At 42.0% G+C, this 17644-nt stretch overlaps 1 protein-coding gene across 2 annotated transcripts in view; it reads left to right on the plus strand.

The window, feature by feature from the left end:
- Ebf2 (EBF transcription factor 2) overlaps positions 1-17644 on the plus strand; it is a 199103-nt gene that overhangs the window by 168854 nt on the left and 12605 nt on the right. For both annotated transcript variants that reach the window (XM_021202912.1, XM_029541613.1), the window contains 4 exons: positions 9893-9981; positions 11556-11621; positions 11703-11880; positions 14252-14437. In XM_021202912.1, coding sequence (XP_021058571.1) covers positions 9893-9981; positions 11556-11621; positions 11703-11880; positions 14252-14437 — 519 coding nt within the window. The remainder of the gene's footprint in view (positions 1-9892; positions 9982-11555; positions 11622-11702; positions 11881-14251; positions 14438-17644) is intronic.

Consider the following 17644-nt stretch of genomic DNA (forward strand, 5'->3'; position numbering starts at 1 on the left):
TATCTTTTATTTTAACAGAGGCCCAAGTGTTGATTAAATAGCACTGTTCATTATTGGCGAGAAAGCATCCATCAACAGGAAGAGGCAGCAGTTGGGAGGAGAGGTGGGCAACTCTACATAAAACTCTACTCCCCTCCAATCACATCCCAGACAGCCTGCTCCCCAAGGCTCTGCTGGAGGTGTGGGGTCTCCCCTCAATCAAGATGCACCATGCAGATGTGAAAACTTGCTTTCAAATGTTAATAGCTCATCCATTTTATATTTCATTTTTTCCCCCTCATAGCATTATCATGGGGGGAAAAATCCCATCAAAGAAATGAATCTAATTTTCAGTTTAAAATATCCAGTTCAGACATCAAAAACTGGCCTGAGTACAATTAGTCCCCGTTCAAACTGGAAGCCAGTTGGATCAACAGCTCCCTTGGTAGCCTGTACTTTTACAAAGTTGCCCATATCCCTAGCTCTCCATGAAAGGCAGTTGCTTCTTCAGCTCAGTCTAAAGAATAATGTCCCCCCTGCCAGGTCCAGAACAGGAAGCTGTTGCTTCACGAGAGACCGCCCAGCTCCTTAATGGACCGGTGCTCGCTGCTATAATATTCCGAGTGCAGGCTGCAGAGCACGTGTGCGTTCATAAATGCTGCCTGGTGGCATTTAGGTTTATGCCTGAAATTTATCTTTAATTTTTACAGTTGTCTCCTTAACCATGTATATTACTCCCTTCTTCAAACAATCTGTCTTGTGACTGCAGTTTCTCCTGAAACCAAAGCATAATTAAATATTAAATTAATATTTCATTGGAAATTAAATATCAAAGGCTTCCGTCTAATCTTTCTCTCGTGCACCTTTGGTTCCCTTGTGTTCTCACTCCTGTGTCCACAAAGCGGGTGCCACCTCTTGAGTAATTCACTCTGGTTTTGTCTTTATTCCTGTTATTTATTTATTTATTTATTTATTTTAAATTGCTGCTGCTACCTGTTTGCTCTGTTGACTCAAATGGACGTGAGGGGAGGTTTCAGTGTGTCCCCCAAATCAGGAGTGGCACAACTCAACACCTTATGACTGCGATGGTGCCGTTACTGGTCACTGCTGACATCTAAGATGGCTTCTGTGGTAGGGTCAGATGCTATGAAAGCCTTATCTCAGGAGCATTAACATGCTGAATTTGTACAGGTTGAGCATCCCCCATCCAAAAATTTGAAACTGATCGTGCTCCAAAGATTTTCTGAATATGAACATGATACTGTAAGAGGAAATTTCCACACCTGACATCACATTATCTCAGGCAACATGCAGGTGTGGTAAAAATGTCGCACGAAACATTCTCTTTGTACTGCCATGTATACAATATACATTAAATTCAAATGAAGTTCGTGGTACCTGTAGATCTCATTAAGAGTATGTAAAATTTTCAAAAAAAAAATTCAAAATCTGAAATAACTGCCAGCCCCAAGCATTTCTGATAAAGGATATTCAACCTGTATAAGTTTAACTATTGGATGGATTAGGACTTTTGACAGGTTGACAATTGGTTAAGAAATTGAGAACAGGGAGAGCCAAGTGACAGAGGCAGACTTCACTGGAATCAACAGGTAGGGCCAGGGGAACTTGAAGATATGGAGACTGACAGACAGGAGGAAGGAGAAGTTCTGAGGCAGCATAAGGGCAGACACTTGTCCCAGGACCTCTAAAATCCTCCCAAAGCTGTGTCGGTCACCTGTCTTTCTGCTGAGTTAATAGTCACTCTTTGGGACTGAAACGAAAGGCCAGAGATGCCCTTCTTCCTTTCTTTGCAATCATGTTACATAGATTCTAACTCTTTGGCTTTGTGCTTTTGGAACAAAGAGTGAGATTCCTTTCAAATGCTTTCTTATTCTTGAAGGGAGTTGGGATTTGGAACTGGGACTGTGGGGTTCTATGATTCAGGGTACTGACCCTGTCTGTGGACTGTGAGCTTTGTAAACATTGTCTCCAAGGCAAGACCATTCTCTGCAGATGTAAATGCAGATGCACAATTGAGTACAGAGTTGCTGCCTTTCATAGCCCTTTGGTAGAAATTCATCAGCTGCACGTGATTCTCGGATTTACGTGAGGACGCAACTACTGAGTGAGCCCCACACCAGTGCTGTGATTCGCCAGCAGCTCAGAGTGGCAGGCAGACTGACTACTCAGATCCTCCCTCGCCGGTTGTGGGGGGTTCAAACTCTTACAACAGTAACCCCACAATTAACTCCCATCAACCCATGTTTGTGGTTTGAGTGACTTCTCTTATTAAAAGACTTGTTTTTAGTTTTACTAGTGTGTGAGTGTCCCTCTGAGTACATGATGCATATATATGGGTACCCACCAGGATGGGTGCTGGGAACCAAACTCTGGTCCTTTGGAAGAGTAGGAAGTTTTTAACTGCTGAGCCATCTCTCCAGCCCTAGGAAGGTTTTCCTGTAATACCAGTGTTTTGTTAATGAGATTCATTCCAGAGCACCAACAAATAGCTCTTTTTCCACATTCATCAATGATGTTGGATTTTGGGAAAACAGAAGCAGAACATAAGCTGTAGAACGTCTGGTCTTGTAGCTCTTCTGAAGATATGAAAATATAAAAATCATATAGAATATATGAATCTCATCAGTCCTTTGGGAGAATTAGTCCCAAACACTAGCCAGCTGTCTGTTTGTTTATGAGTAGTTCCCACATAGATATTTTTAGTTAAATATTATTTACTTTAAAAGTAACCTTTTCATGCATTTCTTAAAGTTTTGATCTCTTTGTTGGGCCCAAGATATGTAAGGAAATTCATATATTATTCCCACAGTCAAAATGAGAAATAACACTAAAGATCTAGGCTCTCAAGAGATATGTTATGAAATCTCAAGGTATTGATGAAAGTTTTTCATGGCTGATCCAAATGGGATTTAGACTCTGTGGCAGTTGAATCGTGTGTTATTAAACTCCTTAAGCAAACCCGAATGATTCCCAGTGGAGGATTAAGACATTCTATGTATAGCAAAGACAGAATTCTCACGTCGGAGGCTCCTCTATTGAATTCCCCCTTGATTAGCTTCTGTAATATTTAACTTCATGCCATGCAGTAATTATTTAATAAAAGGTAAATATAAATTATACTTCAGGAGGGATATGACCTTTTACCTTAATGTTATGTTCTAAAGAAAGACATAGATAAACAGAACCTATAGGTTGGAGCGTATTTTTAATTTACTCTATTTTCGTCTTGCCAGCAGATCTCTGTGTCCCTGTCAGCCACAGCATTGGCAGAACTTCACAGCATCCCACACTCCGTGTGGTACAGGAGGTTGTAAATTTACAGGGATGATGGTAGTTAATGACCTGCTAGGTCCTTTGAGACAACCTTGGTGCTGGTCTTGGACACCTCATTAGCTAATTGAGGTTTGCTTAACTTACCTTGGGTCCCCAAAGCCAGAGAACACCCAGGGTGATGGGGAAGAGGGGGAGATGGAATTCAAGGCAGAGCCTGGGAAGTTAGTTTGGGACCAAAGTAGACACTGTCAAACTCAGCTTTACAGCGTGGAGGTCTGAGATGGTCCGATCCTGGTTGTAACGGTTTGGGGTCTGTAAGTAGCCTGAGTGGGTTTGATTTCATGATTTCCACTTCAAGTATGTGCTGCATCCAAGGGGACCGTGGAATCTTGTGTCTGGTGGCTTTCAGCCTGCTAGGGGGAGACAACTGGGAATTACATTCTATTCAAGAGAAACAGTAGTGTGTGCTGACCAAAGAGGCCTGCTCCTGTAAGTCCTGGGAAGACGGAGAAAGAAGATTCGCAGTGGGGGCTGTGGGAGCAGGACCCCACCCTGTTCTCCCTAGTAAGTGTGAGCTTGAAGTGACCATACCTACAGAAAGGAGGACAGGGAGCAAACAGGAGGAATGGCTGACTTAAGAATCTGCCTTCTTACTCCTCTTAGTCATCTGCCTTCTACACATTCAGAATGTACCCATGTCTACCTTTTTTTTTTTTTTTTTTTTNCTAGTAAGTGTGAGCTTGAAGTGACCATACCTACAGAAAGGAGGACAGGGAGCAAACAGGAGGAATGGCTGACTTAAGAATCTGCCTTCTTACTCACTACAATCAGCTGCCTTCAACACATTCATATTGTACCCATGTCTACCTTTTTTTTTTTTTTTTTTTTTTAATTTTAACCAAGACAGTCTTCGTGTTGGATAACAAGCAGCGCAGAACTCATGTGAGATGACGCAATGGTTAATTCTGAGGGTGATGGCTGAGGAGTGAGTCTGTTTGCCCTGCAGCCATCAGGCAGCTGTTGTGTTTGCTGGTTGATACCACATGGTGCCTTTTCTGCCCTCAGTGGCTGCAGAGTCAGGTGGCAGGCTCCACAGCCATCTGCAGTCCTATCCTTGAAGCTGGGAATGAAGCACAGAGTGCCGACGAAGGGACGCTGCACTTGGCCTGGAGAAAAGGCTAAGAGTAAGCCAGGGTTGGGGTGCCATCTTTGCTGGCTGTCACTGTATTTAGTGTGGGAAGAGAGAGCCTATAACGTGGCTGTGAGAGTTAGAGAGTGAATGGGGTGGGGGGAAGCACTTTGTCAAATGCCCCCTCCTAGCGACCCTTCAGTGTATTCTAATAGTATCCTAATGTGCTTGTTGTACAACAGCAACTGTCGTCATCGCACATGACCGCCACTGACCATCTGTGGACTAGGCTTCTGTAATTGTTGACATTATAAGGTTAAGTGGCACAAGTTTACAGAATGAGTTTACAAGTTTACAAATTTACGCCATTCAAATAGCGATTCTTACATGTATTCTGGGTAAGAGGGTGACTCTGAGCCCATGTGTATCATACACCTCCCACCCCAAAATATGTTGGGGGACACTTTTAGGAAAAAGAAAAGAAAAAGGTATAGTGTGTCAGTTATTTTCTTCATTGCCAGAGCAAAATACTGGGCAAAAGCAACGTACAGAAGGAAAAATTTATTTAGGCTCATCATTTGAGTGTGCACTCTGTCAGGGCAGGGAAGAGAATGGAAAGCTGACAATGTGAGGCCTATGGATACTTTGCATCTGCAGTCTGGAGGCAGTGAAAGAGCGATGGAACACCAGACCCCAGCTCACTTTCTCCTTCTAACTCAGCCTAAGCCTGCGGCCTCTGGAATGATGCCAGCCACATTCAGGGTAGGTTTTCTCTCCTCAGTTAAACCTCTCAGGAAATAACTTTCATGGACATATCCAGAAGTGTGACCCGAAAGTGATTCCAGTTGGCCATCAAGATTAACTCTTGCACATGCTATTACTGCTTGGTGCTAGGCTAGCGCTGCTGACATGATAGGAATCTTGTGCTATGTGCTGGTTGCCCTTGAGGATGTATGGAAGCTGGGCGTGAGAGTCTTCTCTTGGAAAAGAATAGTATTAGAAATAGAAGAAGCACTGGAGAGATGGTTCAGTGGTTAAGAACATGCGCTGTTCTTCTAGGGGACGAGTTTGATTTCTGGCATCCATATCAGGTGGGTCACAACTCACACACACATGTGTACTTACACCACACACACACACACACACACACACACACACACACGAACACACACCTGCAGTAATAATAATAATAATAATAATAATGAGTATGCACACACATGTACACACACATGCATGCACACACACATACACACATGCACATGTGCACACACTCTAATACACATGTTTTATTAAATAAGATATCAAAGCATTATCCACAGGACACAGATAAGGCTAGTGTGTATTAATCCACAAAGAACTAAAACAAAACAAAACAAAACAAAACAACCAAAAGGCCAACCAGAAGTAATTAGTAGGAGTTTAATATTGTACTACCTAGAAACTTGAAGAGACTACTTAGAAAATTAAAACAGAAAGAGGAGGGAGTGAAATGCTGGGTGGAATGCTAGAAATGTTAAACAAATCATACCAAAACTGTGGTAAGACGTTTTAAGTGCTTGGGGAACTGCCCCCCCACCCCCTTTTAAAGAAAAAAATTACAATACTGGAAAAAAAAAAAAGAGTTCCCTTTGGTTTTGTGTTAATGTTATAGTAAGCTCAACCCAGACAATTTTATTAGGTTTTTTTTTTTTTTCATGTTATTCAAGAGACATTCTCTGGATCAGAGGGAGCTCAGCAAGCCTGTGCTCGTTGTAAAAGCATGAGGATGTGAGTTCAGATGTCTCATACCCTTGGGGAAAAGGTTGGTTTGGTGGTGTCTGCCTGTAAGCCCAGTGCTGGGGAGGTATGGATAGAATGACCCCTGGGGTATGCTGGCAAGCTGATCTCACTAATCACTGAGCTCTGGGCTCCACCTGCACACATCCTATCACCACCACACATACATGTGTACACATACCACCACAAACATACACTTACATATCACGCATGCATGTTCATATCACACACACATGCATATACCACACCGAAATCATAATATGTAATCATACTGATTACCTTGTCACTTTGACATAATACTTGAGAGGAGCTACTTGAAGGAAAAGGGATTTATTTTGGCTCATGGACTCAGGGGCTGTGAATCCACCATGGTAGAGAAGGACAGCTCATCCTGTGTTAGCAGGAGTTGAGGACAGAAGGCAGGAAGCAGGCATGGATGTTACCTTCAAGACTATTCCCAGTGACCAGCATCCAAGGCCACAGTCCCACAAGTCCCACAACCTCCCAAACAACGTAATAGCCAGGCAGCAGGCCTTCAATGTCTTTGGAGGACGTTTCATGTTCAAGACATCATAAAGTATTCTTGAGTCGAAAAAAAAAAGGATTAATTTTTATTAGAAAAAGAAAGTAGAAATTACCAAGTAAATGCCTCATAAAGATAGAAATTTAAATTGTAGAAACATAAGAGAAAATCAGCAACCTCATTGATGAGTAAAGAATTATCAGTTAAAAATTCAAAAAATAATAATTATAAGTTGAAATAATTACACGCATAGTGGGAGGGAGTGCAAATTTGCATATTCTTTCAAGGAGTGATTTGCCAGTATGTGTGAAAAGCCTTAAATATAAATCATAATTTTTGGTCCAGTAATTCTAATTTTTTGGCATTTTCTGACTGAAGTAATTAAAGTTATGCACAAATGATAATTATTGCTTTCACTTTTATAATAGTGAGAAATTAGGATCACATTAAATGCCCGAATTAGGAAGCCATTTAAATAAATTATAGAGCATGTCATGGAAAATATGCAGGAATTTAAAATAATGTTGTAAAAGAATATTTAAGCACCAGAGGGAAAGCTTATAGCATTTCTAGGTGGGTTAAAGTGGGCCATTCAGCAGACTAAGTCGCATTTCTCAGAGTAATTTTAAGAATGTGTGTTTAATCTGGAAGGATATGAGCAAAGGTGTTGGCCCTGGGCACCCTACTTTCTGTCATCCAAATGGAAACACTCTCATTATTTTCCCTATTCCAGCGGGAGTACAATCTCATTGTCTAAATAGTTGGTTGGTACAAAGAAGTAGAAAGTGAAAATACTCCATACTGAAAATTCCATCAATACAACTTTAAAACATAGACTTTGACTGAATCTTTTATCATTTCTTATCATATATTTGGGGTATAGTCCTCTCTCCCCACATTGTTCCCCCTAACTTCTCCCAGATCCCCCCACTTCTCAACTTCCTGTCCTTTTCTCTTTAAAATGAGTGACTGTGTCAAACCTGTGCTGTCTGTAGACTCATAGGTGTGGGGCCATCCAATGAAGTATGGTTGACCTGGCAGGAACCATCCTTTTACAGGACCCATCAACTCTCCATACCTCCTCAGCTGGGTGTGGGGACCTGTGAAGCCCTTTCCTCCTCTGTGCTGGAACGTTGACTAACTTAATGCTGTGCAGGTCTTGTGTAGAAAACACAACTGCTGAGAGGTTATGAGCGCCAACGGTCCTGTCCCGTCCAGAAAACACTGGCTCTTACAATCTTTCTGCTACTTCTTCCTTTGAGGTTCCTGAGCTTTGAAGGGAAGGTTTGCAAAGAACACCTCCCATGTGTGGATGAACCCCAACCCTCTACATTTTGACTAGGGCTTCAACCGCCACCCACGATACAAAGAAGCATCTCTGATAAGGACCCAGAGCTGTACTAATCTGTGGGTAGAGAGATCAGAACTTAGAGAGCAGTTTGGTAGAATGTCAATTTAGCAGAATAATTTAGTATAATAGAGTAGTGGGTTTACCCTAAGGCCAAGAGCTCCCCAACCATGGGTTGCTGGCCAGACCACAGTACCAAGCATGTATTTCCTTAAATCCAATCATTAAGTGGTTGGTTACCCTAACATTCTAGTCACTACTGCACCCAGTACATGTGTTGGCACTCTGGTCATTATCATCGTTCACAGGGTTCACAGCTGGACAAGACCATTGATTACCTCCTCCCCACAGCCCAACCAGGCTATATAGCACCTTCTAATACCACGAAAGCTGGCCAGGAGGGAGGGAGCACCTGAATTTGATTTCCTCGTGACCTATAGCCAAAGTGTGTGGCATCTTAAACAATTGGGTCGTGTATACCATCAAGTTTGGATGGGCCACCAAGAGCAATGACAATGGCCTGTATTGTTTGGGGTATCTGACCCTGCTTATCTCTAAGTGGCAGGTTTATGTATGATTTTATTCTTTTCTATGTAATTAAAATGGCTTATTATTTGTTTAAAGAAAGGGTATCATTTGATAGCATAATAGCAACTAGTGTTTATAAAATGTGTATGGAAACAGGATATTTAAAAAATATACTTCCCTGTATTTGCTTTGCCTAACATGAGTGCAGAAAGTTGTTGCTTTATGTTTTATATTTTTGTCTTTGCTTTGGTCATGAATTATTTTTCAAACCCATAAAGTTTAAATGGAAGGAAAGGTAAAGGAGGGAGAAAAGGGATGAATTCTGAAGAACTCTTTAAAATAGAAGAAATAACGGCAGTATACTGTTCCCTTATTCAACAATTTGTTTTATATAGTTACCAAGTTAAATGTCTAATGTGTGTCAGGCTCTGTCCTTAGCCATGAGACACAGAGGTGAGACAGAATGAACTCTGCTCCCCTGAGCCTTTCAGGGTAGTGGAGAGAGCCTGACCCCTTGGAGAAATCACGAGTAGTCACATTAAAACAATTAATTGTAAATTAAGACAGTGTAGTTTGCATTAGAACAGTGTTGATGAGAACAAGATTCCATATGAATGAAAATATTTAAGAGAATTATTTAGAAAGGGGGGAATTAGAAAGATAAATAGATGAGAAGAGATACTTGGGAAAGAGAAGAGAGGAGCAAGAGAAAGAAAAATGATACAAAAGGAGCTACTGTCTTTCTAGAAACTGGAGAATAGTTGGGTTGAGGGGTGTGGCTAAGTGGCAGAGTTCTTGCCTGGATGCACAAGGCTCTAGGTTCAAACCCTGGCATTGAAAAGGATGGGGGGGGGGGGGGGAAAGGAGTGAAGGAGGGAAAGGAAAGAGGAAGGGGAAAAGGAAAGGATGGAAAGGAGAGAAGATACAGGGGGGCAGAAGAAAGGAAGGGAGGGAGGGAGGGAGGGAGGGAGGGAGGGAGGGACTAGAGGAGGGAGGGAAGACAGACATCATTGGTGTATGACTGGCTGTGTAACACTGCTGACCTAAGAGTGAGCGGAGGATTGCAGGGATGTGTACTGAAGGCAGGGGTGATGAAACATTGACTTGTTATTTTAGTGGTAGAAGGAAACTTACCAAACATCCTAAATTTATGTGTGAATTAACCAATGTCAACAGCATAATCACCTAGCTGAATGTAATAACATATATTAAATCTCAGAAAATATCAAAACTCTTCCAATACCCGTGAAAGACTTCATAGAAGAATTCCTTTACAGCCCAGGTGTGTATTCAAAGAAAATGTTTTGTCTTTCAGCCTTAAATGAACCCACCATAGACTATGGCTTCCAAAGGCTGCAGAAAGTCATCCCAAGGCACCCAGGTGACCCCGAAAGGCTAGCTAAGGTAAGATGCACTGGGAAATTGATAAGCAAACATCTTTTTGTAGACACTCAGCAAATTTAGACAAATCTACTCATTTGAATCCCATTAAAATTAATTAAGCTTTGAAACTGGATATGCTTTAGATAAGAATATGAGCATAAGGCTTGTGCTCATTTTGAAATATATTATGCTTAATATCTGAGGGAGTGTGAAATCTGAAAGTTTGGTCTCATAAAACAGATACACTACAAGAATCTTGGGCAGGAGGAGGACTTGAGATAGGGTTTCTCTGTGTAGTCCTACCTGTCCTAGAACTCCCTCTGTAGATCAGGCTGGCCTTGAACTCAAAGTAATCTACCTGCCTCTGCCTCCAGAATGCTGCAGTTAAAGATGTGCACCACCACACTTATAAAATATGGCTAACTGTATAAAGATAAATATTTGCAGCATTGCTTAAAAGTGAAAATTTCACTCCTATGTACTTAAATAGGAATTTTACTTAGCCTCAACTGCCGAAGCTCACCAAAATACAGGCAGGCATTCTTGAAGAGCCTATTGTGTACATTAAAATTTAATGATGATTAAATGCCTCCATACAAAACTCTTATGAAAGAGGTCATTTGTGAATGAATTTGCTCAGAAAATGTCACCTTAAATCTAGCTCGCGACATCACCCTTCTTTATTTAAAACAGGTCCATCTATCTGTTGCCATTTGACCACAGGGAAACTATTAGATTTTTTTTTTTACATTCATATTTGTGCTTCAAGCATGCAGATTATTAAATGGCATGCTCTTTATTCTGTATCTGAATAAATACCCAAGCAGCAGTGGTTTCAACAACACACTCTTTCTTTTCCTCCTGGCAAAATGCTCAGCCCCATTAAATCAGACAATACCTGAACAGCAGCTTAATAACAATTTAAAAGGCTATAAACAAAACAACAACTACTACAAAAATTCCCACAGAAAACCAAGGAGTAGAAAAGCAAAAGGAGAGGAGAGGGATTAGCAATTGCCTTTTTTTTTTTTTTCTGCTTAAAATGAACTAGGGGAAATATTATTGAAAGAATTCATTTTTACTAAAGTAAAAGTTTGAGTAGGTATTGTCAAGAGAATTTCAGGACTCTGTTAACTCTTTGGCAAGCAGCTAAAGACCCATCAGTCACTTGAAGAATATCTAATTAATTAAAAGTACCAGGATTTTAAAATACAGTGGTCTTAAAGTAGTTTTCAGTAAAATATCCAAGACATTATCGATTTTAACCAACTTTGCCCTCAATTTGGTAGTTTTTTTGTTTTGTTTTGTTTTTTCTTATTCTTGGTTTTTTATTTTGTTTTTTTTTTTGGGGGGGGGAGTAGTGGGTTTTTTTTTTTTGTACCAGAAACCATTATGGAACCTCATAGTGATGAATGTCTACAGCCACTTATTTGTAGGATTTGTAAATTTGATTATATCCTATTCATCAAACTTAATATCAGACTGCTTGGCTTATTATATTTATAGGCAATGTGTGGATTTGTTTTCATTTATAATTTTTTGCTTGCCAGTTGAGGCTGTATCTCTGAGTGTATCCTCCCTCTGTTTTCTTTCAGGAAATGCTGTTGAAAAGAGCTGCAGACCTGGTGGAAGCCCTCTACGGCACACCCCACAATAACCAGGTTAGATGCGTGCATCTTGCGCTCTGTTGAGTTTGATCCTAGTTCTGGATACCGTGCTTACCCCAGTGTGCCTTTCCATAGGACATCATTTTAAAGCGTGCTGCAGACATTGCCGAAGCCCTGTACAGTGTCCCCAGAAACCCCAGCCAGATTCCAGCTCTCTCCAGCTCCCCAGCTCATAGCGGTATGATGGGTATCAACTCTTACGGCAGCCAGCTCGGCGTCAGCATCTCAGAGTCCACACAAGGAAATAACCAAGGTACTTACCTTTCTAAAAGCCAGCCTCCAGATAGGTCTTCTCCATCAAAAGGCCAGCTCTCTGGGGCGTGTGGAGTTAGAGAGCGCATCATGGACTAGCCAATGGGGCATGTAAACCCCAGTATTACAGATGGGCTATTTCACCATTACAGGTAGTTTGTAGTTAGATTCTGAGCTCTCTGGGAACTAGATAGAATTCTTTTGACTGGAAATATTAATGGGTAAAGTTGAGTATCATAAACTTCAAAGAGTTTAGACATGTGGAAATGAGGCTTCGTGGAATTCATTTTATACTGATGCTATGTGGTAATCCAGCTGAATGACAGAGAGAGCAGATGGCAGCATTATTGTTCCCTCCATGCAACTCTTGGTAACCCAGAGTGGTGACTTAGTTTTCCTTGGTTATTTCCATCACACATGATCTTATATGGAAATGCATGGCAAGGCATTTAGTAAACTTGACTTCATATGTGAACCCTACCATATGTTCCAGTGAGTTTGGTTTTATAAGGAGGTCCATCTAAATTTGTTATACATAGTCCTTGAAAAGAGTAATTTTTCCAATACTGTCCTTAACTTATTTATTTCTTTTTTTAATCACTACGATCTATATGGTAAATTATTTTTCATTTATGATATATTTTAGACTGCTTATAATATGTTCTATATTTGCTGGTTAGTTGATTGATTTAAGTGTTTTGAGACTCAGACAAGCTATGCAGTCTCAGGCTGGCCTTAAACTCACTAGGTAGTGCAGGCTGGCCTTGAATTCACTATGTGGCCCAAGTTTGCCTTAAGTTTATAGCAAGCCTTTTGTCTCAGATTCTCAAGCACTGTGATTATAAATGTGAACTGTAATGCTCAGCATTCTTTATAAATATGTTTTATATGTACGTGTATAAAAATATATGTGTGTAATATCTGTGATATATATATATATATACGTATGACATACACACATATATAATATATAGTCTATAGATATAAAAGGTATTTATCTATATTTCAGTTCTGGGAATTGAACCTAGAGCCTTGCTCATACTAGGCAAGTATTCTACCACTGAGCTACATCACCAGACCCAATCACATTTAGACATAGTCATCCCCAGAGTTTCTTTCAGGACAAAGTGATGCTGGTTCTGTGCCAGGCTTCAGAACTGTAAGGACACTCTTCATCCTTCATATCATTCATGGCCCGGATGTCTGTACTTAGCACTCACACCTCAGAGCCCTGGATTAACAGAGTTTACTGTGACCCTCAATATCTTCCTGATTACAAATGATTTCCAGCCTGGTGGTGACTTTGAAGTACCATTTCCAAACTGCTCTGCTGAATGCAAATGGCCCCAGAAATGTTGCTAGAACATCTTCCTCCACCCCCAGAAAAGAGTCTATGGTGTGTTAGAATACTAGATTGGCAAGTTTTGAGCAGGATATTTAAACCTTAGACCCTTTGTTTGACAATCTTCAAAAAAAAATCGCTTCTGTGCGTAGCATCTGCCCAGCTTTGTTTGACTGCTGAATGGTTTTCTCAGCGACAGCCATTAGAACCTTGTAGAACTCTGGTGTCCGTGTCCAGTGAGGTACCGCCTGGCAGGTTCACTTACCAGCTCCATGAAGACAGAGAGAGAGAGAGAGAGAGAGCGAGAGAGAGAGAGAGAGAGAGAGAGAGAGAGCACTAGTGATGCTGGGGAGAGAAAGCTGGATATGGTGGTGCACAGCTGTGCACTCTGGAAGTCAGGGCAGGAAGAGAATCTCTTTTGGGCCTGTCTGGAATGTTTAGCAAGTTCCAAGACAGCCGCAGAAACATAGTGAGATCCTGTCTCAAAACCAAATTGTAAAATGAAATAAAACAAAACAATATAAAGCAAAATAAATAGAAGGGGCTGGGAGTATCAGAGGTATGGCGTGTACAGAGGAAAGAAGTTACTAAAGCTCACGGCTTTGTTATTGAGGACCAGAATGCAGACTCTAGGAGGATTGCCTAAGCTCTGTAGCATGGTCAGGTGACAGTAGTTGACAATAGTTTGTCATAAATTCCAAATAGGCAACAGAAATTTGTGAATGTTCCCAATACCAGGAAGGGATTAGATACTTGAGAGGGTTGATGTGCCACTCACCCCAGTGTGATCATTGCCCATTGCATGCATTAAAAACAAAACAAAACAAACAACAAACAAACAAAAAAACGGGTGGACAGTGACTACATATCAATTAAAAGTAAAGTGCCGTAAGGGAGCTTCACTTCCCACTGGTGCATGGCCCTGGTAACCTGATGATCCTAGGGGGTGGGGGGGTGGACGAGCGCTATCCACATTTGGACGGTGGTGGGCACTGCTTTGTTTACCTGGCCTCTTTCTTCTGTTGTCAAGGATACATCCGCAACACAAGCAGCATCTCCCCGCGGGGATACTCCTCCAGCTCCACGCCTCAGCAATCTAATTACAGCACCTCCAGTAACAGCATGAACGGCTACAGCAACGTTCCTATGGCCAACCTGGGTGTACCAGGATCCCCGGGATTTCTGAATGGCTCACCCACGGGCTCCCCATATGGAAGTAAGTGACCTTTGCCATCCATCTGGCACTGTAAGCCTCCCTCGAAAAGGTTTCAGCCCTCAGTCTTTTAGGAGATAGCAGTGTTCCCAGATGGTATGGACGCACGGGAGACAGTCTTGTTGCCTGATGAAAGGTCTTTTCTGCCTTTTGTTCTTTTCTCATGGCTGAACTTAAACTTGCCAGTTGGTGTCTTCCTCGGGGAGGACAGGGAGCAAACCCATTCCCTTGTATAAGGTACATGTGGCTTGTGTATGTTGAAGGGAGGAGTGGATGTTTCATTTCAGCTAACAGTGTGCACCTGATTCACCGGGCATTCTCACATTCACTGTTTCATTTTAGCTGCAATTATGGGTAAAGAAGTTTCATGCCATAGATACCCTACCCACCCACTATTACACAGCTAGAGTTTAGCAGGTGGTAGCAGACACTGAACTGGTGGCCTCCCACTCCTCTTCCAGGTCTTAATCTGTTATTTTCTTCCATGGTTTCTTACATATAATCCACTTTGATCATACCCCCCCACCCCACTATCTTCTCTTATCCCCTCTCCCTCCCACCAAAGGCCTTCTTCCTCATGAGTCACTCGTTGTCACCATCGCAGTCACCTTGGATAGCTTGCTTGAAAGAGGGAGATTTAGTTGACCAAGGGTGACTCGTCAGTGGTTACACCACTGAGGAATATTACTGCCCTTTCCCTGGCAAGCATTTCCAGCCTACAGTTCCTCGGGGGAGAGGTGGGACCCTAAGCAGGACATTTGTGTTGTGCTCTGATTGACTTTGTAACATGGCTCTGTCTGCCATGAAGTACCTCCAGAGAGATGGAAGTTGACCGTGTATAGCAGCTTGCTGGATTGAGACAGAGCCTCTTAGCCTTAATCTATAGCAGCAAAGTCAATGGCTTGAGAAGTTGTGAAAACCCATTTAGGTCGCTCTGGGAGCTAAGTTGGGAGCTTGCACAATGGTCCCTGGAGCCTGAAAGAGTGTATTTTTCAAACCTGCTCAGGGAATACTTGAGGACAGGGGCCATGCTGACATGGGGAGCCAAATGATGGAGCAGAGAGCTCTTGAAATGTTGGCTGTTGTCACAAGGCCCACGCCTGCCCTTCTCTTTACCCAGATTGGCTCCCTCATGCCAGAAACAAGGACACATCAAGGGCAGCACACAGCCCTGTCAGCTGTAGGCCATGGCCCAAGCAACAGGCCTTGGGGGCTATTTCTCACTGCCTCAGAACTTTGGTTCCTGGGCCCACACAATCCCCAAATATTTCTAAGCTATGTTTTTAAGTCAGTATTACCCAGTGTGGTGGGAATTCAGGACCAAGGAGCAGCGCACTCCCTTTCTGACTGTACAGCTACCATGTGTTGTGTGTGTGTGTGTGTGTGTGTGTGTGTGTGTGTGTGTGTGTGTGTGACATGGCCTAGACTCACTGGAGCGGAGTCAATTATTGTTGATTGGTTTGATTTTACTCCACTTAAAAAACAAAAGAACAAAACCACAAAACTTCTTTTTCCAAAAGTATGTGGTAGAATGATCATCCAATGGACCATAGGAATGTGTAATATGCAAACTAATAGAAAAGCGAGGCCAGGGGGGGAAATGCATTTAGAATAACTGCGTAAACCTAATTCTGGGCATCGAGGCCATTCCATGTGATGAACTCTGGTTTCCCAGTTCACAAAATGCTCTTGTAAAAACTGTTTCCTGTGCCGTGTGTCTATCAGTATGACCATGTTAGAGAACGCCAAAGAAACACGGACAGTTTAGCTGCTGAGACCAGGGTGGGTTTGTCACACACTTGGTCAAGAATGAAGTACCTTGTGTGACAATGAGACTCTCACTCTAACAGCTCCCACAAGGAGCCTGGTGGCATGAGAGAGAGACACACACACACACACAGAGAGAGAGAGAGAGAGAGAGAGAGAGAGAGAGAGAGAGAGAGAGAGAGAGAGAGAAACTATGCTCGATTCACTGTGATTCTGACAGCAATTCACATCTTCTCTACAGGTTAAAGAACAATGTAGAGCCCAGTGAGATCCCCTCCACCACTTTGTGGCACCTGTATAACAATAATTACGACCACCACTTTCCCTTATAAGAGATGATGAGTTGATTAATGACCCACTCAAAGAGTCATAGTAGGTAAATGGCTCAAAAGGGACCAAAACACCTGTCACCAGACTGGGACTGGAATGCAGTGTTTTCAAATTATTCAGTAACACAAAGGATGGAAACTATTTACACTGTATCATTAGGCTAAGCAGATGGAATTTTCTTCTGACCATTTTGTTAAATTTATTTTACGTGTCTATGTGTGCACATAGATGTAATGCCACATATAAAGGAAACAGAGGACAACTTTCAGGAGTTGAGTCTCCTCCCATGTTAGTCTCAAGTCAGCAGAACCCTTTACCCACTGAGCCATCTTGCTAGCCCTCATGTGGCCATTTTTGATATCCAGAAATGGCAGTTTCTCATGGTTCAGTCATATGCCTATGTATATACAAGTTGAATATATTAAATAGTTGCTTTGTAGATTTTAAATAGTTTACTAATTATTAATATGCACTCCACTGGGCATCCTTTGGTGTTAGTGGGGTGTGTGTGTGTGTGTGTGTGTGTGTGTGGTGAAGGTTAGTGGTGTGTATGTGGGGGGTTGAAGGTTCAATTGGGTATTCGCCTAATGTTTCTTACTAGGTCATCCCTTCAGGAGAGAGAGTATCAACAGATTCAGAAAAACAGTATACCCTAAATCTTTAAGTCACCTGTTGATATGGAAAACAGGATGGTGTCCTGAGTAAGGAGACTTCAGAGGACCCCGTATGACCCCTGCTGCCCTGAAAGTGACCATTGTACCCCTGTTCTGGGAGGGAGGGTCTGAGGGGGCCAAAAAGTGTGAATGGTATTTCTAATGGTGCATTCATTACGACCAAATCTGCCTATTGTAAAATCCCAAATGCCCAGTGGAGTTCATTACGATAACACCTGACCTGTATTTCTAACCAGCAAGGTCTTCACTTCTCTGGGAAATATTTTTTTTAAAGCCCAGGGGGAAAGGTTTCGTCAGTTCAGTTGCTTATGTCTGAAAACACGATCCTGTGTGGAGGGTTTTTTCCTCAGTTTCTTCTTCTTCTTCTTCTTCTTCTTCTTCTTCTTCTTCTTCTTCTTCTTCTTCTTCTTCTTCTTCTTCTTCTTCTTCTTCTTCTTCT

Source organism: Mus pahari, chromosome 8 (genome assembly GCF_900095145.1).
Source record: "Mus pahari chromosome 8, PAHARI_EIJ_v1.1, whole genome shotgun sequence".
NCBI lineage: Eukaryota > Metazoa > Chordata > Mammalia > Rodentia > Muridae > Mus > Mus pahari.